At 41.9% G+C, this 26,312-nt stretch overlaps 3 protein-coding genes across 4 annotated transcripts; 1 reads left to right on the forward strand and 2 right to left on the reverse strand.

Annotated features, from left to right (window-relative positions):
* The first annotated feature begins 66 nt into the window (after positions 1 to 66).
* Positions 67 to 8,115, forward strand: LOC102223296 (uncharacterized protein C1orf21 homolog). Of its 2 annotated transcripts, none has more exons than XM_023335417.1 (6): positions 67 to 334; positions 2,260 to 2,398; positions 5,161 to 5,213; positions 5,987 to 6,051; positions 6,152 to 6,215; positions 7,365 to 8,115. In XM_023335417.1, exons 2-6 carry the CDS (start codon positions 2,308 to 2,310, stop codon positions 7,401 to 7,403), a joined length of 312 nt encoding a protein of 103 aa, XP_023191185.1. In that variant the 5' UTR covers positions 67 to 334; positions 2,260 to 2,307; the 3' UTR covers positions 7,404 to 8,115. The 2 variants fall into 2 exon arrangements, with proteins under 2 accessions (XP_023191185.1, XP_005802431.1); XM_005802374.2 differs by having other exon boundaries at positions 247 to 334; positions 5,161 to 5,240.
* Positions 8,116 to 8,325: 210 nt separating this feature from the next.
* Positions 8,326 to 10,389, reverse strand: tsen15 (tRNA splicing endonuclease subunit 15). The gene is made up of 4 exons (XM_005802413.2): positions 10,231 to 10,389; positions 10,064 to 10,145; positions 9,238 to 9,373; positions 8,326 to 9,150 (listed from the first exon to the last, which is right to left on the reverse strand). The coding sequence occupies exons 1-4, from the start codon at positions 10,282 to 10,284 to the stop codon at positions 8,973 to 8,975; spliced, it is 450 nt and encodes a 149-aa protein (XP_005802470.1). The 5' UTR covers positions 10,285 to 10,389; the 3' UTR covers positions 8,326 to 8,972.
* A 3,171-nt stretch (positions 10,390 to 13,560) lies between these two features.
* On the reverse strand, positions 13,561 to 24,983 carry LOC102233659 (Krueppel-like factor 9). The gene is made up of 2 exons (XM_005802414.3): positions 22,645 to 24,983; positions 13,561 to 18,447 (listed from the first exon to the last, which is right to left on the reverse strand). Exons 1-2 carry the CDS (start codon positions 23,159 to 23,161, stop codon positions 18,203 to 18,205), a joined length of 762 nt encoding a protein of 253 aa, XP_005802471.2. The 5' UTR covers positions 23,162 to 24,983; the 3' UTR covers positions 13,561 to 18,202.
* Positions 24,984 to 26,312: the final 1,329 nt, after the last annotated feature.

The raw sequence follows: 26,312 nt of genomic DNA on the forward strand, positions 1-26,312 counted from the left end.
TTGGAACGCGCAGGGCGGAAATGGTTCGGTGCACCTTCGAATTAGGTCCGACTGACAACACACGGTGACGACGCAATACCAGAGGTATGCTACGGTGGTTCACGTTGGTCGAAAGCTATATTTTTCAGGAATATACAGCCGTAATAAAAAAACATAATAATTGGCTTGTGTTTGACACACTCCCTCGCGCTGTTTCGTCACTGTGACAGCGCGCGCGGCGGCGGGGGAGCAGACGGCGCCGAGTCGAGCGGAGCTGCAGATGCTGTCTGAGCGGCAGCTCCGAGCGGACTGACAGCACAGGAAGGAGCCGCTGAGCCATGGATTCACCAGAAAGGTAAAGCCGCCTTTTTCATTTCGCCCCACTCTCCGTTCCGCTCTTCAGAATAACGTCTCGGTTTTCACCCGCAGCCGCCGGGATGGCGCCTCTTTCCCCAACTTATTTATTAAACCAATCTAACATCCTGCATACACCCCCCCCACACACACACACACACACAAACCTCCCTTCCTCTATAGAAATGCTGTGAAGGATGTGCTGTGGTGGCGCAGGGGTTAAGCACAACCCACATAAGGAGGCCTTGGTCCTCGACGTGGCTGTCGCAGGTTCGATTCCCGGCCTGGTGACCTTTGCCGCATGTCTTCCCCCTTCTCTCATTACCCACTTTCCTGTCAGTTAACTATCAAATAAAGGCCACTAGAGCCAATAAAAACCTTTAAAAAAAAAAAAAAAAAAAAAAGAAATGCTGTGAAATCAGCCCCACTGTTGGTTGGAATGTTTTACTTGGAGTTAGCTAGGCTCTTATTTCTTGTTTTTTTAAAGATGTTTACAGTTATAAATGAAGCATTTATGCTAGTAGTTGTGATCGGAACGGGGCCCCGGAAGCAGCTGAGTCGAGTCCGCAGCTGGATTCTCCTTCGCCGGCCGCTCAGGAACAACCAGCCCGCATCAGGATGGATCACTCTGGATTAATGGATCAGATGGATCCCACCCTCCATGTTAGCTGAGGTCTGCTCTGCAGCATTAGGACGTGGGAGATGGGAGCGCGCGTGCAGTGTAATCCCCTGTGCTTCACAGAGAAAAAAATACAAATAAAACACAGTTCACTGATGGAAATGACCCAATGAGACGCCCCATCCCGACCCCCACCCACCCTGAAAGGCCTGATTGTTGCGGGGCAGCGGGCTTGTCGCTGGTGCATTCCCAGTCCCGTGTGTGATGGTGAATCACAGCTAGTTTTATTGTCCATTCAGGAGTAGAGTGGGGAGATTGTGTTTTTTTTATTATTATTTCAAGGGTGGAGCACTTCATGACTAATTGATTATGAAAATTGAGATTAGTTTCACGCAATTAGTTCTTAATATTCTTTGTTTGGTGTTTTATTGGTGGTGGCGGACAAATTTAAGAGCAACACCTTTAATTATTAAACTATCCATCATCTGATTATTGATTGTTGTTTTGAGGCTGCTGAGCCACACATTCACTGATCTGCCGTGACAGGCTGGATTCCTGCCTAACATTGTTTTACTCTCTGAACTGTGGCGGTGTATTGGGGCCATTGTAAAAAGAAAAAAAATCTCTGAAATTTTCTAGAAAAAAAAGAGGAAATTTCTGATTTTGAAAAGTCAAAATCAGAAATTTTGACTTCTGATTTTGACTTTTTGCTGAGGGGGAAAAAAACTCCACAAGTTTCTTGAAGAATTGTGGACATTTCTAAATTTGAAAAGTGGAAATTATTCATTTTTGAAACTCAAAAATGTTCTTGTTTTTTCTAAAAAAAAAAAAAAATGATTCTGAAGTTAATTATAAAATTGCTTTTTTTTTTTTTTTTGCAAATTTTTAACTTTTCAAACTCAGAAATTTCCATGTTTTTCCAGGACACTTCTGAGATCGATTTCAAACTTTCTGAGCTTCTTTTCTAACAAATTTTCGACTTTCCAAATCTCGGACACTTTCGAGTTTTTTTTTCTCCCAAAATATCTGAAATTTATCTCAAATTTTGTCTGTTTTTCTTTTACAATTTTTTGTCCTTTCAAACTCTGAAATTTCAACCAAAAAAAATCCTAGAAAATTTCTGAGATTAATCTCAAAATTTCTGAGTTTTTTTTTTTTTTTCCCCCTTGGCAGAAATGTACTTCTCGCTGATCGGCTAGAAAACCTCAGTCGGTGCATTCCCTGGTTCCCGTCCTGTTTAACGCCTCCCTGTCATTAACCCTCATGCTGTCACTAAGGAGAGTTTACCTGCCTGTTATCGTCTGCAGGTGTGCCTGTAATGCTTTGGGCTGAGGAGGAGAGCCGTTCAGGAGGAGATGGGCTGCACCTCTGCCAAGCAGGTGTCTTCTGTTCCCAGCGATGAGGAGGGCCAGAGCAAATCCCACAGCAACGGGGACCTCGTCTCTGGTCAGTCTGACACTGAGGGACTTATTCTGCCTCCTAACTCTTCCTGTAGCTTTAAACAGAGGGTACTGTTGGATGGGGATGGAGGGAACTGGACATTCTTTCCAAAGGGACAGAATCTGCTTGGACAGTTGGGAGGCGGTTGTGTCGGATGGTGGCAGAGTACCTTCGGGGGTGAACGAATAGCCCTGCCCCCTCCGCGACATCCTGCCAAGGGAAGAAGAGCGCCCCGCAACAGGAGGGCCGTCGTTATTGTTATGCAAGCCTAAAAAGAGGGAAGCGCTGCCAAATTCAGCTGTTATTCAGGCGTCTCCTCCCCAGAGCGCGGCGTCGTTGGAGCTGAAAGTAGGGCAGAAAAGAAGTGATACTTTCCGATTCACTTCAGTTCAGAGGCACTTTATTTATCCCAGAGGGAAATTAAATCTTGTCGTAATTCATATCGTCCGAGTATCTTCAATGAGTGGATGGTGATGCTCCAGTAGCAACCAGTCTCGCAACGAATATGAAGAATCCTCTGACTGAAGACTGTTGCTGGGTGATGGTCTGATTGCTGTCATGACACGCTAACAGCTCGACGTCAGGGCAGCAGAGACGATATTCCATAACGACTGAATGACATCATCAGTTGTTAGCAGGCTCTGCTGATCCAGCTCCTCTGCTTTTGACGCTCCTGTTTAAATATCAACCTGAAAACGTATAAAATAACCAAAAAACGGTAGAAAGACAGCTTGAAGTTAAGACTTATCGTTATTATTAAATATACCGATCATGAGGAAGTTAAAACCCTCATTAAACCACTGGAGGAAGTGATGTCATTTGAGCGTTAAATGAAGACCAAAAGCCTGGGTCGTCCTGTCGCTATAGCACATTTTACTGAACGATAAATTATCCCAGACGTTATTGCAATGAACAAAACTATTGATGTGTTTGAAACCATTTTTGTGCAATATAATGGTAATGGCACCATAAAGTAAGAGCACATTACATTGTTCTTAGTGTGAACTTTTAACAGTGGACCAGGGAAACGTTTTAAACCACAAAAGCAGCAAACTGAAGACTTTTATTTTTTGGCAGAAAGAGAAAAACGATCAATCATACAAATGGAAATGTTTGGCTTTGTTCTAATTTATCGTGCGATTAATTGATTTTATCGACAAGCTACGAGTGTTTAGCTCAGAAAATTAAGAGTAATTACATCAGCAGAATATATATTTTTATACATACAGAAATGTGAACCTTCTGAAAGCGTGTTCATGTAATCTGCTCTGGGCTCCTTTTGCGTCAATTACTGCGTCAATTTGTCGTGGCCTGGGAACGCCTCGGGTTTCCCCCGGAGGAGCTGGAACAAGTGGCTGGGGAGAGAGAGGGAATTCTGGGCCTCCCTTCTGAAGCTGCTACCCCCGCGACCCGACCCTGGATAAGCGGAAGAAGATGGATGGATGAATTTATCGTGGCATGAAGGAGCCGCCTTCAGGAGCCCTAGTAGATTATCAATGGTATGGCATTGATGTGAATGAATATTAGATATTCACATCTCTAATATTGAGCAACTTTTCAGAAAAATGGGGGGGGGGAATCAGTATTTGGAATCGGCAGCTCAGGCTTTTAAAGATCGGTGATCGGCCAGAAAACTGCAATCGATGCACTCCCTACTAACATCTATTCATCCATAAAGATCAGGTTTATGTTCCATAATTCTCTCCGGGTCGTTCCACCAGCAGCAGTTCGGAACCAGAGTCCGATCAGAGCGGCTCACCTTTCTGCTGCGGCTGCACTCTGACCGCCTCACGGCTTCACCTCGTTGACTCTCCGCTCCCCCCCTCTGACCTCTGAACAGCAGCTCATCTCTGAGTTTATTGGTTTTTTTCATTGAGCTCTTGAGGCTGCTGACGTGGAAATCCCTGGAGACCTGCAGACACCGACCAGCCCATCTGGCCCTCATAATCACATCACAGTCCGAGTCGACCAAATCACTCTTACAGAACGAGCTGGACACCTGACACCGAGCTGACACCGCCAACCCCGGAATATAAAAAAAAAAGAAGAAAAGCTGTTGATATTCCGAATAAATATAGATGCAAATCTTTCTAGATGTTTTTAGGCTCACGACTTGATTCAGAAGCCTTTTTTTTTTCTGTTCATATTAGAGATTCTGCTTAAATGATGCGACTAGCAAGAGGAAACGACGAATAGAGCGTTTATTTAAAAATATTTTGCTATTTACATCAAATTCCATTAGTTTGCCATTAAACAGAAATAGTGCATCAAATTGCGTAACTCAAATTACCAGCATTAGGTTAGATTTAACCGTCTGGCTTTTTCTTAAATAAATAACTATTCAAAATGTCCTTTTACAAAAAAAAAAAAATTTAAACAGACTAAAATCAATTTTTGAGCATTTTGAATCGATTCACAATTCCTAGGACTGGAAATTCTGATTCTCAATAGAATCAGAATTTTGTATTTTTTTTCCCCTTGTGCTTTTACTTCCTGGTCTCTCAGCGCGTGGGATCGGACAGAGGGGAACCGGACCAGCAGCTCGTGTTCTGCTGCTTGCCAGTCATTGTTGGGTCGGGCGTTAGAGCCAGACGCCAGAACTCCAGTATGTAATTACTTTGAGGAGAACTGAACTGTGAGAACTGTTGACCTCAGAGGATTGTCCCGGACCGACCCGCCGCCGCTCCAGCTGTGTTAATAATAATAATAATAATAATAATAATAATAATAAAAGGGGGCGTGGCTTCTCTGTGTCTGCTTCTCCACAGACGAGCACAAGATGAGAGGCGTGGAGAAGGACAAGCTCATCAGTGGAGAGGAGGTGGGAGACGGCGGCCATGACGGCTCAGTGCGTGATCCTGCTCCGGGTTTCGGTTCACTGCTGTGGAGAAAATGTTTGAAGTGTTTCTGAGTTTGACTTTATTGAACGTTGTGTCATAAAAGAATAAGCAAAGTAATAGACTAAGGAATTACGTTTAAACAGACACAGATGGTCTGAAATGTCAGAACTACTTTAATTATTACGACTTTATTCTGGTAATATTCGATTTTATTCTCGTAGAATTATGACTCAAAACTTATAAAAAAAACTTTTAGAGGGTAATGTTTTAAATTCGACCTGCAGAAAAACAGCACAGATTCGACTTTCTAACTTGCAGCTAAAGAAAATTAAAGAGGTATAAATGCACCGTTTTTATGTCCCTTTGTGTATTTTTCGATTCTAATTGAGCACAAAATCACCACAGAGGCTGTCAGGGTTTCCCTCAGTGTATTATAAGCCTGGCGGGCCACCAGGCTTTACTTGTGCCCCCAATAGGCTAAGCATTGCTTTTTTTAAAAATCTTTTTAAGGTGCTTGCATTTTGTAAGACTTTATAGTTGGTGTTCAGGTTTGGATCTTCCAAACTTTAGATAACACATGGTTATCAAGTGATATTTTCAAATTTTCTGTCAACTTTAAACATGTTTAACTCAAAAACACGACAGGCTGCTGGATGAATGACTGCCCTAGCGCCCAGCCACCGGGCTCAGCAAGTGTTCTGGGGGAAACCGTGGGCTGCAGTAGTGATGATGAGTGCTGTGGTTTGTCCCGCAGGAGAAGAGCGCTCTGCTTGGAGTAGGACAACATGCCAACGAATCGGGATCCAACGGGAAGATTCTGTGAGTCTCAGCGATGCTGCCGTTTGGTCGGTTTTCTCTCAGGTTGAGGCGCAAGAGGAAAGTTCTAACTGGGTGTCTGTCTCTCCCCCCCCCCCGTAAGGAGCATCCATTCCTCGGAGAGCCAGCAGGAGTTCTTCCGAATGCTGGACGAGAAGATTGAGAAGGTAAGGGAGGTGAATGGCTGGCTGCGGCGTTGCTGTTCTGCCCAATGACAGGCAGGAGATTAACGCTGCAGCTGCTGCGGATCTGTATTTAGCAAGGACACGACAGATGACACAATGATGCATAACAGACTCAATCAGTCACATCCAGTGTATGAGTAATATGGTTACCGGCGAGTCTGTCACATCTAACACAGATGAGGGGGGGATGAGTGACCGCTGATATCCCAGACTCTGTGCCAGCATGCAGAAAAGGCGGCCGGGGAAGAGTAGGGGAATTGATAGTGTAATAAAGTCCAATTCCATTCCTCCTTCTGTACCCATCACTTAGCCACATCCCTCAGCTTATGTTTTTGCGCTTTTTAATTATTATTTTGGAGCTGCAGTATGTAAATCCACTTAACAATTCTGCTCTACTTTGTGATGGTCTGTCAATTCAAACCCCAATAAAATAAATGGAAATCTGCGGTTGAAGCAGGAAAAAGATGAAAGGGTGTAAATACTTTTCACCAAAACAGTCCAGTATTTTTGAAGAGAAAAAAAAGTCAGTGTTACTGTTCATTGGTTTCTAGTGTAAACAGTAACTGCATTGCCATTACATGTAATAATAACAATTGACAATGCATCAAATTTTTATATTTCTTTTATGAACATTCATAGACTCAAGAGAAAATAAATAAATAATGTATATTTACAAATGTTAAATATTTGTATGTGAGAGAAACTTCTTTCAATAATCTGCTCATGTCAAAAAAACAAAATTTTGCAATTATGGTTTCTTCAGAAAGGCAACTAAAATCACACATGAATAAGTTTGTTCCCAAGATAACTCATTAAAAAACATGCCGCCCATGATCCTCCAACTACTTCCTGTCCTCTTCTTTTTTGTTGTTTTCTCCAGTGGTTATTGATGTGACTCCTGTGATGTGAGAAAGGGGTCTGCATTGGAGTTTTGCAAAAGAAACCAATTTTGTTACTGACAACAAAGAAAAAACACTTCCTCCTAGCTTAAAAGCTTCTTTTTTTTAAAGAGAAACAAGAATTTTTCGAAATTCACATGTATCCATCAAGCAAATTTGTTTTCAAAGTGTCAAATTCCGCAAATATATGGAAGCGCGGCTAGCGAGTGCTGATTGTGTGTGTTGTGTCCAGGGTCGGGACTACTGCTCAGAGGAAGAAGACTTGACATAGCCTCACTGTCCTGGATCCGAACCGGATGGAAGACGGGGCGGACTCTGGGGCTCGCAGGCCTTCATCTTGTTTTAATAAACTCTGTTTGAGCACGGCGGAGAGGGATCGGTGTTGAAGCCGGAACGTTTTCTCCCTCCCCTACCCGCAGCCTGAGCTCGGTCGGCTCCGCACACGATTCCAGCTGAGATCTGGAAGAGACGACCTCCGTCCGGAACGAAGCCATCACACCGACCCAGAGTCAGAAACATGACCTGAAACGTATCGGACCTCCATCAGTATTCATCCACCCATGTGGAACTGTGCTAAAGTTCCGTCATTTTTTCCTGTGACAAGTTTCCCCTCTATCCCCCCTACAGAGACGCAGTATGAACCTGTTCTCCCCACAGCGCCCCCGTCTGTCCAGAGGTATCTACGTCAAACAAGGCTCAGGGTTAAAGTGTTGAAGTGTAGCCGTCCCGCTCCTTCCTCTCACCGAGACACTTTCGCACCACGAAACGTACACAACACATGCACTGGCGCACCAGAGTTAGTCACGTTTCCTGCTTCAGTTTCTGTTCCGTGTGACGACGAGATGGACGCTGCCGCAGCGCACGCTGCCGCAGCACACAGACGTCTGTTGCTGTACGTCTGTCACCAGTGTTAAATCTGTCTCGTTTTGATTCATTGTTTTTATTTTATTTTTTTTTAGGAAAATTAAAAGTGTTTACAGGAATTCGACTGGTTCTGTTCTAGAGACGAGCAGAGGGACAGCAGACACACAAGATCACATGTTCAGCTAATTATTAATATTAATATTATTGGATATTAATATTAATTAATGGTGACATTTCTGGGGTATTTTTTGGTGGCTCTTGGCCGAGAATGTGTCCATCTAAAACAGCATATGACTCTCTGCAGTATGTAAGTTTTATTTAAAAAAAATATATATATGTATTTTTTTTTTTTACATATTTGCTGAAAGAGTAACCATGTCGTGACAGCATGTTGAGAAAGTAAATCTGTGAAAAAAGAAAGCAAAATCAAGCTACTGGTAACAACCGATCAGAGCCAGGAGGCGGGTCTTAGTGCTGTCAATCAGCAAGGTGAACACCCTGCTCAGCCCTACTCCATCTCCCCTCATGCTCTCTGCTGCGTCCTCCCAATAGAAAGAAGTCTGGCAGGAATGAACAAATTCGTATGCAGGGAGAAAAAAAAAACAAAAAACTTTGCTATGTTTCCTCAGGAAGTCATCTTTTTATATTTATTCTACCTTTGGTAAAATATGCAATATTTCAGTACAAAAACTAATATTTGAAATAAAACTTGAAACGGAATTCCCCACCTGTCCTGAGCCCTTGTGGGGGCGCTGGACACAGGAAGGGAAGTTTGAGGAGTTGAAACCTCCAAGGAAGAGGAAGCTGACGACAATGTGGGATAATTACTTCTGTCACAAAATGAAAAGTGACTATTGAACGTTTCACACAGCTCCCTCGTATCCATAGCGACGATGCGAGGACCGCACTGCTCTGAAGTTTCAAACTGTAGAGCTGCACAAGCAGGAGAGGAGAAGCACACTGCCACAGAGCGGGATCAACGCTGCTGCTGCTGCCGCCTCTTCCGGCGCTGCCGCCGCCCCACGTCCTCAAAGGGCCCAACAGGGGGGTCAGGGGTCACCAACCCATCGGTCATCCTCTGGTAGACCAGGGTGGAGTCGGACGCCACGGCACACAGCAGCAGAGGGAAGCCCCGGTCCAGCGCCTGGCGGATGCTGCTCAGCAGAGAGGGAGAAGCTGAGTTAACAGAGCGACAGGAGGGAAGGTGAGGAGAGGCGGAGCGGTTCTGCTGCGGAACGGACCTCCTGTGGCTCAGAGATTGGTGAACTGGCAGCGGCAGAACGGTGTAGACCGGACCCCCATCCTTCTCCTGGGCCTCCAGCAGAACCGCCTGCAGGTCGGGAATTTTCACACAGGAGACCTCCTTCCACCGACGCACTGCAGAGCACAAACACACAGCCTGCTGACATTTATACGGCCGATACCAAGAGTTTGAAATAAAACGCTCAGATTTCAGGGTTTTTTTTCAGCATGTCTAAACCTATGGGTGTACTGATAACTCGGTCCAGATTTCCTTAATTTTGAGAGATCGGCCGATATTTACATGTGAAACAGATCTTATGTACCTCAATAAAGGTCCAAAAATCAACCACTGTCCTCTTCCGCTCTGCTGTGAGAGGTCTGACTGACAGACCCACCAAGTCATGTCTGAACATTAATAATCAGCAATGTTGTCAACTCAGTGACTGTCTTGCTACATTTAGCCACATTTCAGACAAAAAAAATGGAATCGGTCAAAATCGGAATCGGAAGATCGGTAATCAGCGATCGGCCAGATCTGACATCGGTGCTGATGGCTGTTTACCTTGTTAATAAATGAGTTGTCTTGTTTGTTTGTTTTTTTAAATCCAACAATCCAAGAACTAGGTGCGAACTAGGAGTCTACAAAAGTTATGAATGGATGGATAAATAAGAGGCTGTGCCAACGGGTCGGATGGATAAACAAGTATGTGGGTGGAAGGGTAAATCTATTGACATGGATGGATGAACAGAAGGACGAACTTGAATTGGCAACTTTTAGACTGTGGGACAGGTAACCCTGGTGATCAAACATGGCGTCCAACTCACCCTCAGTCAGATCCATGTAGACTAGAAAAGCTGCGTGGATCTGCTCGCTGTCCCCCACCTGCAGCTCTTTCATCTGCTGGAGCTAAAACAGGAAACCCCCGCTGGTCAATCCATCTGAGGGTCCGACAGAGCTCAGCCCTCCCCCGGCCAGGGTTCCTGTCACTCACCGCGGGATGCCGCAGGATCCAGTTAGCCTCCGCTCCGTCTGATGCCCCGGACATCTTACACTAAACGTCTCTACAGGTAAAACACAGCAGGTCCCAGAGCTGCCTAGCAAGGCACGGCTGGTGTTTTCAGATTTACCGGCGTTCTGCAGCAAAGTTAGTCCGGGTGGAAACACACTCGTCTTTTCTTTTCCGTATACTGGGGTCAAAAAAACAAAAACAAAAACTGAATGTGAAGCAGTAACTTCCTGACGGACTGAACTCAGATATCACACTGATTCAGCTCTGTCTGTATGGAGCTCCTGGGGTGCCATTGTTGTGACCTTCCTTTTAACAAAACAAATAAATAAATAAACGATTGGTTTGTGATAAGATAAATTACCAATCAGGAAATCAGTAGTATGTAGGGGTAAATTGGACTAAATTAAATAAAAAATTAAATGTACCATGAAATAAACAAATGTTTAATTGAATGCTTAAAGAATTTATTTAACAGACAATTAATTTACTAAATATGTCACTTTGTATTTTTATATATTTACTCAGGCTCAGTGGTGGTTATAGAATAAATTTACCAAGGGGAGCATGGTGGGGCCAGTGTTTTGTGTGTGGGGGGGTGAGTGTGTGTATGTTGGGAGGCGGGGGGGGGGGGGGGGGGTTGCTTTCATGGGGGCACAAAGCTACTGAAGTGTTTAACTGACAGTTTGGAAATGAATTCAGGAGCAGGATCTTGTTTAAAGCAAAACTCATTTAAAGCAAGAAAATTTTAAGATTGATCTCTCATTAAAACCAAAATATCTTCTCTTTTAAATTAGAAAGGTTGGAAACAGCAAGATGTCATCCACAAGAAACCAGGTCAGAAGAAGGAGCAGCGAGCCACTTTATGCCTTCTTAACAAGCCATAATATGTCAGAGGAGCGTATTTTGATATCCCGTTAAAATGAGAAATTTTCTGACTGTAATGAGATATATTGCAAAACACAACTGATGACGAGGCAAAACTGTTGTTATAAGTGAAATAACCTGCCAATGGAACAAGCACTTCTTTCCCAATTGAACAAACTATTTACTTAAAACAAGCTCCTGTGTCTCGCTGACATGTTTGTTGTAAGTTAGGTTTGATTTATTTCAAGTGTATTAAGATACTTTCACTAGAAACTAGATCAAAAATACTTGATACGATTTTGTGTTTTTGCAGTGTAAAGAACTGGTTTTAGCAAGAAACTAAATTCAGGAGCAACAAGATGCTGCTCCTGAATTTATTTCCAAGTTCTGGCAATTAAATGTTTTGTACAAACAAAAGAATAATGAAAACACACACACACACACACACACACACACACACACATATGCACACAGAAACACAAAAGAACAACATGTCATTCAAAATATTAATATTAATATTAACTAAGCCAAAGAGCCACTTGTAGCTCAAGAGCTACTGATCTGACCACTTACCTAGCAAATGAAAACTTTGATCATGTCTCAATATGGCTGAAGCTGAAACTGCAACACCATAATTTTTTAATCATTGTTAAAGTAAAAGGTAGTTTACGTGCCAGCATAAATCATCATAAGAAGCTGATTTATTATGATCTCTTTGGTAGAAATGATGAGATCCATAGCAGCACTGCCCCCTGCAGGCCCCCGTCTAGTACCGCCCGTGCTCGGATTATCTGCCTGGTATCAAAATTAGTTTGATGATCTTAAACATTTTAGTATGAGGAAAAAAAGCGGGGAAAAAAACAAAATTGTAAGTGAAGTAATAACACACAACAACAAGTCATTGGTATGTACTGTTACAATGAGGGGAAAAAACATAAAAAGTTTTGAGTTGTGCTCATTTCAGAACCGCAGACTTTCACCAGCTGTAACAATAAAACACAGTTAATACAGATGATGCACAGACTAACACCACGAACTGCTCTTTCAGCAGCTCGTATCCATTCAGGTGTTTTACTGGAAGCTGCTCATAATGAAAATGGCTGATGCACAGCGCCCCTTGTGGTGGGCAGCAGGAATTGCAGCCTGTTTTTGTCAGAGGCTGATGTCACATCGCACGTCCCTGTGGTTTTTCTTCTTCTCCTTTCTAACTAAGCTCTCTCCGTATCCACGTCGAGTCTCCATAGTTACAAAGTATTCACGATTATTTTCTGTTCTTTCTGAATGGTGACAAGAAGCTACAACGAAGGACCCTCACTAAGTCTTAACATTGTGAACGGTGCAGAACTTTTTCTAACGTACGTGTGATATCGCCATGTTTTTGTTTCTGGAAGCATTTTTTTTTTGGTGGAACCTTTGCTGCCGTTGTTCGCGCAGCAACTAGTGAGCCCAGCTTCCTCTGCAACACAGACACGTTAACCATCATTATGTGGACATTAGAAGGCCTGCGCCGTACCCCATTCTGTAGATGTATGGGGGGCCAAAAGGGTCAAAAATAAATATATCTGTATCATGAAATAAATACCTTAAATGACTCATTAAATAATCTAATATGCATTTTAAATGGTGAAATTAAATAATTAAATATTATTTTTTTGGAAAAGAAATGTATTTAAAAAAATACATAGAATTATTTGAATCTCTATGTATTTTTAAATTAATAGAGGGAAATAAGATAATGATTGCAGGAACATAATCCCATGGTGGGAGTGTCTTGATACAGGGGGTAATTTGATACAGGAAAGATAGGTGTGCTTCTCAGAATTGGAATGGAAAGACTGTAATGTTCCATGAAATCCAAATTGCGGTGCCATACACACGAAAGACCAGATCTCGAGCAGAAGAAGAATAACAGCGCTTGTTTTTAAGGAACACAGTGAGGAGAGATTTGTCATTTTTTTCCAATGGGGATAATTAATCTCTCAGGGAAGACAAGAAGGATACGTGGACTCTGGCTTCTTTTGGTTCTTTTTGTCTCTCTTCTCAGCTCGACGTCGCCCCCTATGAGGCTGTAGTGAAAACTGTACCTCTTAGTGAAACAGCTCTTCTGACGGAGAGAAAATGGGATGGAAAAAGGGGCAACTAGGGGTTTGTCAAAGCTTTGTAAATGTTACAAATAACATTGATGCATCTCTCTTAAATATTTTATATAATTACTGCAAAACCTTGGTGATTTTAAGCATTTGTTTTAGCACAATTTTTAGCAAACTGGAGAAGTTTTTTAGTCAAATTTTAAGATGTAGGCTTCTGAGATTGAAGAACTAGAAAATTATTTAAGGAATCATTTTTTTTCTTAATTTCACACAGCATAAAAAGGTTTTCTGTGTTTATTATACAGTGCATTAATGGTCTTTATCAGCCTAAGCAAAAGGAAACACAAACAAGTTCTGAACGTCAGACTTTTTATTTAAAAAAAAAAAAGAAATAGTAAAACAAACATTGAAACAGTGTACTATTAGTACAGTCCCATATGACAAAATGTGTTATGAAAACAAACCACATAAATGATGTGTCTTTGATATGTAATAAATTAATCAGCAAAACAAAAGTAATAAAATGCTTATACATCGGTGCTGCACAGGAAAATTTTGAAACTCCAATGCTTAAAAAAAAATCAAATCTTACAATTTTAAGACACCTGAGAATATAAATATAAAAAAACAGCCATTTGTAGCTATTATTTAATTCCACAGTTCTTCCAAATGACCTTAACTAAAGCTTTAATAGGAGAGCTTTTTTTAAAAAAAAAAACCAACATTGTAGAAAAATGAGCCATCATAAAACATAAAAATACAGCACATCCACTTCCTGTACAGTGTGCATAACTGAATTAGTGTGGTTGAGATATCGTTGTCCCTCAAAGCAGAAAAGAAAATAATAATAATATAAAAAAAGAGATTCATCCAAACTGGATAATGTCTTCTACAAAACTGAGACTTTGTGTTCTAATCATTTCCCCTTTTAGGTCACTCCATTAACCAGCAGTTGACTTAAACCCTTTATTAGAAAAAAAACCCCTGCTGTAGCCAAAGCCTAAAGGAAGTTGAATGATTTATCCGTTGGAAAGGACTTCAGCTAACTTTGGAAAACTAGAGGCTAAATGACAAGCTGGGAATACTGGAAAGAAAGGGTTGGAGGGAATCTGCACCGACGCTGCAAAACAAAGTAAAACTGTGAGGTATGTTCTTGTGATTTTATAGCTATAAGAGTCAGCTGACTCGTCCACCTGCCATGAGAGACAGCAGGACATCTGAAAACAGAAGTAGATTGTGTTTGTTCCTTTTGTTTTAAACAGTCCATGTGTTGGTAGGTTACTGCCAGCAGTAAACCTCCTTCAGAAAAAAAAAGTGTATAAAAATATCAGTGTTGCTTTCTTTTTGTTTGTTTTTTTTACTTCAACGGGTTCCCACTGACACGGAACCGACATTGAACTGCTGCCGTTTGTGAAAAATAGAGAGGAAGACATCTTGAATCGGAAGAGATTACGTCGGAGGATCAAGGTACAACAATCATCTACGAAAGAAATTCCACAAGAAGAAATGGCCTGGATAACTAGGTTAGACTAAAAAGAAAAACAACAAAAATAATAAAAGCAACGACTACCCGGTTCGTTTATCTCGCTTTTTAAAGCAAATGGGGAAAAGGCAGTTTTATTCTCTTTTTATACAAACCATTTGTTATAAACATTAGCAAAGTTTCCACAGTGCGTGCTTGTAGAGACTCAGTCACAGTGCAAGCCATTCCACTCTTCAGCCATGTGCATCTTTCAGGGAAAAAAAAAAGAAGTGCCATCTTGCATGTTTCTGATGGAATATCCACCTTTGTGATGATGCAGCTGTAAACACGGTGAATAAGTAGTCATGACGATGCTCAAGGCTTTCAAACGTCTCCTGATAGAACTGGTCGCTGAGACAAAAGGAATGTGGGATAAACAGTGTAGGAATCACTGACACGAAAGACAGACTGGCTTCACCTTGAGCAAAAACTCCTGAACATACGTGGCCCGGTTACTGGTACCAAGGTCCGCTTTTCAGAATGACTCAAATTTTCAGTCGCGAAAATTTTTCGGTTAAAAGCCCCTTTACTTGTGATGCAACAGGAAGTGGCGCAGTGAACCTGTTGCTCCAAACTGCGCCCACTGCCCGCTTCGACAGCAACAATAAAGCACCCAACCAAAAGGTAGCGCCATTCACACAAAAAAAGCTAAATCTTGAGCAGAAGAAGAAGAACAACAACAACAACAACAACCAACAACAACGCTTGTTTTTAAGGAAAGGAGCGAAGAGAGATTTGTCATTTTCCCCGTGGGGATTATTCATCTCGCAGGGAGGAGGATACATCGAGTCTAGCTTCGTTCGCTTCCTTTTTTTTGTCTCTTCCCAGCTCTACGTCGCCCTCTGGAGGCTTTAGTGAAAACTGTACCTCGGAGTAAAACGCCTGTTCGGGTGGAGTATGAAAAAGGGGCGCGTGCTCACCTGCTAAAGGTATGTCAAGGCATTTTGAATGTTACAAATAACATTGACGTAACTGTATTTTTCAATAATTACTACAATACTTTGGTCATTTTTAGTCTTTCCTTAAAAATGTAATGCCGGCTCCTTCTTATTCCTGAATGATTTGCTTTTCTTTCTAATGTTTTGGAGGGTTTTATGCGGCAGGTTTTAAACGTTTTATTTGGTACGTTTTCGTTTGACAAAAATGGTTCTGGGTTACCTTTGCTGCTTCGCCATTTTGTTCCCCGATATAACAGCCAGGAATTACAGTTCCCATCCCTCTACTTATAGTTGCAGTGGGTTTCCGATAATTTGTGCATTGAGTCGGGAAAAAGTAAATTAATGTAACCCAAAATGGACCATATGCTAATTAATGTGCTCAGTGCGCAAAGTAAACTAGTAGCAACTTCATGCTGGTAAATAACATGTATTGTACCCACAAAACCTGTTTTTCCCTACAAGTTCTAACTGATATCTATGGAGGAGGATTTGGGGCCTCTGGGAAATAATAATAATGAATGAAAATCTGACTTTAATCCCAGAATTCCAACTTTTTTCCCAGAAATCTGACTTCATGAATCCTTTTTTTTTGCCAGGAGCCATAATACTCTTCCACATATCAGTGAATGTCTGGCTGCAACAGTGTAGGAATGAACTGCATGTTCTTTCTTCTCCACTGAAATTTTGACTGAAGCGTGATGAAAACTGTTACTATGCATAATGACAAAGCAGCAAAGCAAGCAGCACCAGACTGAACTTATTAGGCTAATAAAAGCTGCTACTATTTTTTTGTTTTGTTAACACATCGGGTCTGACAATGTAGCAGTCAGAATTGTTGGCTGCTTTCCTTTGGTCAAGTGAAGGCAGCCATGTTTTGTTTGCATCTTATTACTGACACCAGCTTTTCTTCAGTGCCGATGATCCAAATGCCTAGCAACCATGTTTGGATTTCCACAAAAAAACCAAAACAAAACAAAAAAACTGTTGCAATCAGATTATTCTTCCAGTGGGACCTGTACGACTTGTTTATCTGCACTGGAAGAAAAAGAAGTCGAAGAAGAAGGAGAGGGGGGAAAAAAATCCATCTGGCACACCTGATCCCACGCACTTCCACACATTCTACCATCTGGTCCGACAAAGCCAGAGGATCGAATGCTTTTAATCTGAAGGCAGCACCGAGCTAAACACACATCCATTCTCTTCCCCGCCGAGAAAAGTAAAAAAAAAAAAAAGTCCAACTTTTACACACGCACACACTTACAATTTCAATCACTATCCTTTCAAATTATAAAGAGAAAAAAAAGAAAACAAAACACACACACCAACTCTCACTGGCAATGCCAACCTATCTAGCATAATATTACCCCTAATATAAGGACTACATGTATAATTTCTGCTGCTAGTAGCATTACCATTTATTCTACATTAAAAGCTTAAAGCTTATATACAATTGCATCAATATTAGACATAACACTGCTGCGTATTATGTGAAGATAATGATTCTAGCCTTCAGAGTGGTGTGCAAACTGCTTGTCTACAGAGAGGTGTGTTCTGCTTCCCGACCAAACGATGCGATCGGATGGGAATATCGACAAGATATTCCACATATAGTCACTACTAATGAATAAACATGAATGGTTCATCGCTAGGACTCAAAAAAAGCAAAGCAACAGCAAAAATTTAAAAAAAGTTCTAGTCACCGCCCGGCTACCTAATATCACAAACTTAACGCTTAGCCCTAAGGATGAACCATGAGAAACCAGTGAAAATCTCAATGAGGAGAAGTATGAACATCATCTTTTTTTTTTCTTTTTTTTTTTTTACAGAAATGAAAGAAAATGTGAAAAATCCCTGCAACTTGCAAAAAAGTGTTTGAATCTGAGACGTTAGGATTCGGAGTTCTCTATGGCTTAGGATGCACTCCACCGTTCTCGTTGAAGCTAAAGAGAAAGCATCAGGACTGAAACTGATTGTGCTGCCGTGAACCTGCGTTAAACAATGAGGTATTCTGTGAGTTGTGGGTTTTTTTTTTTGGTTAGAAAAGGTGGAAACAGTATTAACGTTATGTTGGAGGCAAGCTTCAGGAATGTTTCTTGGTATGATTGAATTTTACAGGTGTTTTGTACCTTTAAATTTCAGGGTGGTGGTGAGGAACCAATTATGTTCTGGAGAAAATCCATCCATCTGCCATTCTGTGGTGAATCTCTAAAAGCACTTCCTCTTTTGTTCTTGCATATGTTCAGTTTCACGCAGCGCTGCGTAATTTCTACCCGCCTGCAGTAAAGCTCTAACACCTCAGAAGGCTTAGTCCAATCTGCTGTTCTGTAAACTTCTATACACGCGTGTGCAACCAGGAATCGCAAGCGGAAGAGCGCTAGGTCCGAAGAGTTAATTTTTTGGGTAAGTGAGGACTGAAATGGGGAGATTTCTTAGATGTTCACCTCTTCCTTGCGTGTGTGTGCATGTGTGTTTTGGAGTACGGCCCAGTGGATTTGATTGTAGCTGGTTGACTTTGAAACGGACATCACCTAAGCGCCCTCCTAGGTGTGGGCGGGTTGGTGGGAAGACGTGGGCGTGGCCTTGCAGCGAGCCAGCAAGGAGGGCTGGAAGTCGGGGTGGCGGCGGGCGTGCTTAATCAGGTGGTCGCTGCGCATGAAGCGCTTGTCGCACAGCGGGCACAGGAAGCGCTTCTCCCCCGTGTGGGTGCGGGTGTGGCGGGCGAGCTCATCAGAGCGTGCGAACTTCTTCTCGCACTTGGGCCAGGTGCAGGGGAAAGGCCTCTCACCTGCAGTGGGGCGGAAAGAACCATTAAGACATTGGCGGTTTAGCTCCAATGTTACAATACAGATTAACATTCACTTACATACATTCTTATTTAATCTTAAGTCATAAAACTATGCGTGACACATGCACCAAGAAATCAGTTTGAAGCCTTTTCTTCATGTGTCTTGCCTCAACATTCCAGGCATACGATATGCTGGTTGCCTCCATTGCCACGGCCAGTTTGGCCTACAACAGGGACATCTAGGGATGGCTTCTTCATTGGATGAGTGATTTTATTAATCCAGATTTGGTCCTGACATCAAAGTAGACAGGTTGCATAATGACACATGAATCTGGTTTTGTATGACGTTCAGTCTTCTGGATATGATAATGTGAACTTCTATGGGTGGGGTGTGACTGTGCTAATTTGTCATCTGGAATTGAGATGAGGCTAAAATATTTAGAAGAGCATAAACCTTACAGCACTCAGTACTCAGGGGTCCAGTGGCCTCATTGTCCCTCACCTACAGAAACCGAGTAGAGGGAACCCCGCAAATACCCCAATCCCTGGTCGGAGACCAGCAATCCACAGCGTACCTAGAAAGACTGAGGAAGTAAAGGGAACCGTGTTATCCCACCCCGTTGGACAGCCCCCAGGGTGATCAAGGGGCTGGGCCATCCTCTGGGATCCAATTCAAGCCAAACCAGAATATCCTCACCATCGTGGAGCGAGCCACTCCACCAGAGACTGTGAGGTTGTCCACACCAGCCAGCGCAGACATAAGGAAGCAACAGAGGGAGGCCATGGCACCATCCCACACCCAACAACTTCCTTTCCTTGTATGTGATATGTTTACGTTACTGTGAGTAATGATACATATAAATATGTATAGTCTACAATACATTGAAATCAGGGCTGAAGGTGGTGTTTGGGACACTCTACTGCTTGATGACAGTAGGGCCTTCCCCACCTCAGCCCTTTTCTTAAATGCATTAAAACTGGAGTGTAGAGTAAGGTAGGCCATTTTCACTATTAGTGGGGTGATTTGTGAAAAAAAAAAGACCTGCCTGCCACAGGACATCAATTTGTACCTTTTTTAGAGACATTGAGCTAAAACGCCACAGGAGAAATTTGGAAATGCGGAGACTGAGGTTTACAGCAAGTAATGCTAACCAGGCAAACTGTGCTAACAGTCATATAGCTTGCTAAAGCAGTGGTCTCAAGTTCCACTCCTTCAGGGTGGGTGTCATTTAACTTTGAGGTGTCCCTTAGCTTTAAAACACTTTAATCAAATGATTAGATCGTCAGCAAGACTTTGAGAAACCTACTGCCATTTCACTGAGGTATGCTGGACAGGAAACATCTAAACAATCAGGACATAGCTCATGAGGACTTTGAGTTTGAAGCTGGATCTTCATCAAAACAAATATCTCCACCACATCATTTAAAAAAAATATTTTGTACACACAGGATAGGTGTCAGAAAAGTTTTCATCCACCTGAGCCCTCACAAATTTACCTCTGAACATGCCAAACCCATAGGGGGCATTGTAGCTCAAAGCCAATCAGATTCCTGCAGAACAAATACGACTTCCTATTAGGAATTAAACATGGTGCCAGGAGGTTCATTTGTGTAGACAGACAGAGAGGTTGAACTACTTTTAAATAGTAGGAGTATTAAAATATAAAGTTATTAAAACTCAAGACGATGTCGATTAGGAATCATGTCAAAGCAAGTATGTAGACACACTGGTGCATTATTTGTCACAGACTGCAATGCGTGGAACTCTAAATCTCCTTTTTCGCCAAGTGCACACGCAATCACAACTAAAGGAAGAGTGGCATTAATGAGATTCTAACATTGACTCACCAGTTGAAAAAAACATTACCAAAGTTTAAGATGAAGAAAATCAGTGTTAGCTGAACTCAAGTGTTTTAAATAATTGTATGAACATTGAGCAATTATTAAGCTGGATTCTAAAATAAAACGTAAGAATTAAGAGTTGTGCATGTGTGCAGCGTCGATTGAATGGATGACTAATAATGTGCACAATCCAAACATTAACGGGACATTATTTTACAGTGTAAATACCATTGATGCTAAGCATTGAATACATCTTATTTTAAGTAATCTGGCTTAGAGCATAATATATTAATCTTCTCAGGGCAACAATACAGCTTTCTGTATGTCGTTTTTATCACTGTACAATAAAGTATTGTATGGAGGAAAATTAGTGGAAAATCTCCCTGCACTCTGAAAGCAAGCTCAGATTTAAAAAGACGACCCCCCATGTGGGGTTTCTCTCCTCACGGCCAGCCTCTCCTACGCACGCTGTCATCTTTAATCTCCTGCAGACGTGAGTCAAAGCCACCAGGATCAGTCGTGATGCTCTCTGCTGCCATGTTCACAAAGCCTGACCACGTTGTTGTTGGAGAACGTCCAAGTGTGAGTTCTCGCCGCGAAGTTTCCTCCCCTTGATCCACATGTTCGGTTGCTGTTTTATAGCTTAGCTTGGATTTTTGCATAGAGAATATTTAAGTTGGAAAGTAAAAGGTGAAACCAATGTGGCTCATTGCCCAGGGCGGCACAGTCTAAGGGGCGGGACTCAAGAAAAAAAGGTGTTATGCCTCAGTGTTGCACAGAAACATGGCCGTACGTCACTGATGGACAGGAAGTTAGCGATTCATAGCTCTTATCTTAGTGCTAAATTAGAACTAGTGTTTCAGGAGTCTGGTGAGATTCTTTGTTTATTACAACTTTATTCTATTTCTGAAAACATAAAAAAAGCTCATCTGTAAATATTGAATGAATTTTTTTTCCTGTAAAAATATACGCATATCTATCAATATTAAATTTCATTTATAAATGGACAATGTACAGCTCAAACATAAATGTTTCCATTTGATCCGCTGTCCCAGATGATAGTATAAGCTAATTACATGTGTAGTGAAATCTAACTTTCAAAAAATGTGTTTTATGCAGCAAAAAGTAGTCATTTCCACTGAAGGGGTATTTTCTACTGTTTTTAATAATAAACCAGTCTGTAAAATACTATTTCTGTAAGCAATTAAAGAAAACTCCACTAATTTGATACAAGACCACATGCTTACATAGTCTTACAAAATCTGGTTTTACCACAGAAATAGAGTTTGCATTTCACTTTCAAAGTTGTACTTGTAAAAGTAAGTAATGTGTGATTCTACAGCAATTAATGTGTCAGTTTTGATTGACTAAAAGGTCAAGTCAAAGGTCAAGTGAGTTAACCGTCATTTATTCTAACCAATGCTAAAGTTAGATCATCCACTGTGGTTAACCCCCACCAGCCCTCTATTTTTGTGTAAAATTAAGAACATTTTGTGGTTTTGTTGCATAACTTTTCACACGTTTCAAGGTGAAATGGAGACACACAATTAACTGTAACTCACTTACTGTTGAACCGACATACAAGATTTTGGCATTATTGCAACATTTTTCTATCTTTTGTCATTAAATTATGCCATAGGTTGTACAATAAAGTTGTTGTTTTAACAGGATGGGCTTGTCAGGAGGAGTGTGTTTGTGTTTGGTTATGTGTGAGGCGATGGGAAGTGTAGGGGCAGAGGCAAGAAGAGGTTCGCCCATGGTCCTATTTCTACCACTTGAGCTCCATTTTAATGTTGAATTGCTAAAAATTAATAGATTACAGGAAGAAATCACGTTTCCATATCCGGACGGGACTTCCTGCGGCTGTTCTAACTAAACTTGTATGAATAATTCAGAATTACAGAGAAGTGATACGGAGAAAAGAGAGAGAAAGAGAGGATGGTAAGATGAAGAGTCGCCCCCATCCTGCACTTGCTGCCAGAAACGTGTCTGCTTCTGAACTCCGTGTCCCCGACGTTAAGGTTTCGTCTTACGTTCATTTCATATGCAAATCCAGCGGGGAGGAAAACTTTCGTCACAGTTTTTAACGTCCAGCCCTGTTCTTTTGTTAGTTTACTTCTTTGTCACCGAGGGGAGTTCGGTTTTTTTTTCTCTGCCCTTCTTTGTGGGGCCACGTTTATCGAACAAACCCAACGAGGATAAAAAAAAAACAAAACAGCCATGCTAATAAAAGTTAGGCACACGAAGCATTTCCTACGGTGTAATTAAGGTGGGGAGAACAAAAGCAGGGCAGCTGGATAAAGCTAGCTAACACGTCCTGTAAAGTGCTGATGTAATCAAGCGGCTGTCGTGTACCTGTGTGTGTCCGGATGTGAGCCTTCAGGTGCGATGATTTCCCGTAAACTCTGTCGCATCCGTCAAAAGTGCACTGATGTCGCTTGACGGGGGACCGCGGAGGCCCGACTCCCCCGGCCCCTCGGTGGTGCTGCTGCTGGAGATGATGCTGCTGCTGTCCGGGGACGGGTGTTGCGGAGGGGGTCATGGTCGGGGTGGTGGGGTCGGACAACGTGGTGTACCCGCTCTCCCCACCGCACGAGGAGTTGCTGCTCTCCGAGTAGGCCGACATCGGGCGGAACTTGCTGTGCAGGTCGGTGAGGATCCCGGCCACCGTCATCATGTTGGTTCCCTCCAGCCTCAGCGTCTCTCGAACTTCCCTGTCCTCGCTCGACCCGTCGGGCTCCCCGGGGTGAAGGCCCACCGGGGCGGGCTGGCTGGCGGGGGCCACCGGAGTGGGTCTGTGCAGTACGGGACCGCTGGAGATCGAGACGAGACACTCCGCGGCGAAGTAATCAGACGAAGCAGGCAGCGACATTTTTTATCTTGTTTGGTTTCGGTTTTTTTTAGTGTGTGTGTGTGTGTGTGTGTGTGTGTGTGTCCGCGGGGGGAAAAGAACGAAAAGTCTCGCTAGGAGGGGCAAACTGTGACGTTGGTCTGATCCCGACCTCGTTCTCCTCAAACTCGACGTCCAACCTGCTTCCAGTCGAGAGTTGATGCGGTCATATGGTGTGTCAGCAGTTTAAGAGGAAGTTTACAAAACAATATCAAGGCACGTCTAAAAATATTAATGTTCTAAAATCATGCTAATGCCCCGGGCCCAACGCGCGTGCCCCTCTCCGTCTGACGGTTCATTGTGTCTGAGCCTCCGAGAAAGCCGGTCAACCCACGCCCACGCCCCCCCTCCTCCCCCCTCTCTAGTCCGGACTAACGGCGCGTTCACGGGAAGTCGGTGAAAACTTTTTCATCTTCAATTAGATGTTAAAATGCTATATCCGTGTTTATTCTAACGTTTCCATAGTTGTCGCGTTCAAATTATTTATATATATATTTATATGTAAAAAACGTGGGCACTGTTTGTTATGCGGTCGTTTGTCATATCATCACTTCATTAAAACTAACGCCACAAAAACATTTTGATCAACAAAGAAATGTTATATTTGACAGAATGTAAAATGCACCTCCTACTCTTTAATATACGAGGGGGGAAAGAATAGTATTTTGACCGTTCTGAGTTGGGGAAAAAAAGGTTGTTGTTTTTTTTTTTCATCGCACGAGAAGGTGGCGTGAACCCATACGCACATTATGGGCGTGGACCACGCTGCTGGCGGGTGGATCGTGGAAAGTAGGTGGCACTCTAGCAGCTTAATGATGGGGAAAGGAGGCTGGGATGACGCCTGTTGGGTAATTTAGTTTCTTTTTTCCCTCCACATCCAGTCTTAGAGGACGTGGCTGATTGGCTGGGAGTAGATAAATCCCAAACTCATCCCTGTTTCTGACAAGCTTTTTTTTTTTTTTTTTTTTTAATTAGGTTTTTGAAACACAATATAGACTTATTCCTCCCATCTTAGTTTATATCTACAACATTGTAACAGGTTTGTCTTCGAGCCTCCACAAGTAATGTTGCTTTTTATTAGGTGAGCATAGATCCTCCTCACATCCAAACAAACATTACGGTTTTGATTTAAAAAAAAAACAAAAGTAATTGTTCAAAATTGTTCAAAGGCGGAAGATGAAACTTCAAATAAACAATAATATGTTTGACATTATGAAGTGTCCTTGGAAAGCACAGCAGAAAATGCACCAACTGTTAAGCACGGTGGTGGGGGGCTGATGATTGGGCTTGTTTTGTTATCACAGAAAGCTGAGTGTGCGATTTCAGTCTCAAATGTCACCTTGGGTTGGAATGAGAGACTAATGGTGTGAAAACTTTGAGCAAAATATCACAGATTTATGAAATATTTATGCAAAATGAATGACTATTACTTTTCACTCCATGGTCCGTTTCTATCGCAGCCAGAAATGATTGAAAGCAGGTGGTTTTGTGTCCCTTAAAAGCAATGGGAAAACTTAACCTTGATTCAGCTAAAAACTATTCACACCCCTTGCAGAATCAGGTTCAAAGTGATCTTTTTGTATTGCCAATATGTTTCTTCTGGCTGGAAGTAATATTGCCATTTTGAAATCCTAAAACTGATAGAGGATATGTGGAGAAAGCTAAAGATTAGGGTGATGACAAGTAGCTCTTTCAACTTCAGCCTAAATAAATCACCCCCCAAAAAAGACTGTATTGCTGCAACATGTATAAAGATTGGTTATTAAGAAGCAATTAAATAATTTTTGACATGCTGTATTTGTTTTGACAAAATGTAAATAAAAATCTTAAATGTTATTTTTCAAAAATTTAGATTGTGTTATTTTTTCAAGCGATCTCCATCCTTAGTTGAATCAAAATCTTCAAAAAATGAATGAATTTTTAAATAATGTTTGACATTCAATTTTCTTTTAATAAAATGGAAAAAGTCTTAAATATATATATATTTTTTCAAAAATGCATTTGGTTTTGTTATCCGTCTCACGTCAGAAACAACCTCCAGTCAGTCAAGCCCATCAGGTTTATTTGCATTGCCCGTTTCAGTAACAAGGCTGTTCAAAATGCATTGCACCATAAAAACACAAAAATAAAAAGTTATAAGCACATACTATCAATTTAGGAACCAGTAACAAACACTGCACTTTGATGACTGCAGTTTTCTAGAAGTTTGTTCTTGAGTTGTGGTGCTTAGATGCTAAATGCTGCTTCTCACCATCATCAAAATCATCAATACATATTAAATATGTTGGTCAGTGAAAAGCAGTAGAAAGCAACTCTAAACAGGTGGGGGGTTTTAGCCTTGATTTAAAGGAACCAGTGTTTCAGCTGTTTTGCAGTTTTCTAGAAGTTTGTTCTTGAGTTGTGGTGCTTAGAAGCTAAATGCTGCTTCTCACCTTATCGGTTGAAAATCTTCAAAATTAACTGTAGCTGACTTGGAGTGTGCAGCAACCCGTGGGGGAGGGGCAGAGCTTAATTGCTTTATGCACCATACAGCAGGACATTCCCACGCTTTGCCTTGCGTCTCAAATGGAAGCCAGACCAAAGAAACGATAAGCTGGGAAAACCTGGAGGTTTTGAAATGATCACTCTTAAGAGCTGGTTACCCGGTAACCTGCCCTGGTCCAGTCAAATGTGAGACCATCTCTCCCACAGTGGAAGATTGGTACCAATCAGGTCATGCAACATAATGACCCTACAATCTACAACAAAGTGTCTGAAGAAGAAAATGGCAGGGTTAGTGTGTTGTGAAATAAAATCTTTGCTTAGCTTAACGCTAACAAACAATGCTGCGGTGTGTCTTTGTTAGTTAATTGCTAATGAACGATGCACATCAGCTAGCTTAGCCTTTTTCTATTCTTGTTGCATAAAAACATGATAAAAAATAATAAGTCTTGTGTCTGTCAATTCTATATGCACTATTTGTTTGTTAATTAAAGGATCAAAGGCCTGCGGATCAAATATACTATCTAGCTGTTACAAAGTGTTCCAGTTACCTTATCCAACACTTCCTATGTAAATACCGCTTCATTAGATGTACAGCAGGCCAAACCCATGCCAAACTCTTTGTGGCATGAGTCAAAATTGTCAAGTCATA

Source organism: Xiphophorus maculatus, chromosome 6 (assembly GCF_002775205.1).
Source record: "Xiphophorus maculatus strain JP 163 A chromosome 6, X_maculatus-5.0-male, whole genome shotgun sequence".
In the NCBI taxonomy this organism is placed as follows: domain Eukaryota; kingdom Metazoa; phylum Chordata; class Actinopteri; order Cyprinodontiformes; family Poeciliidae; genus Xiphophorus; species Xiphophorus maculatus.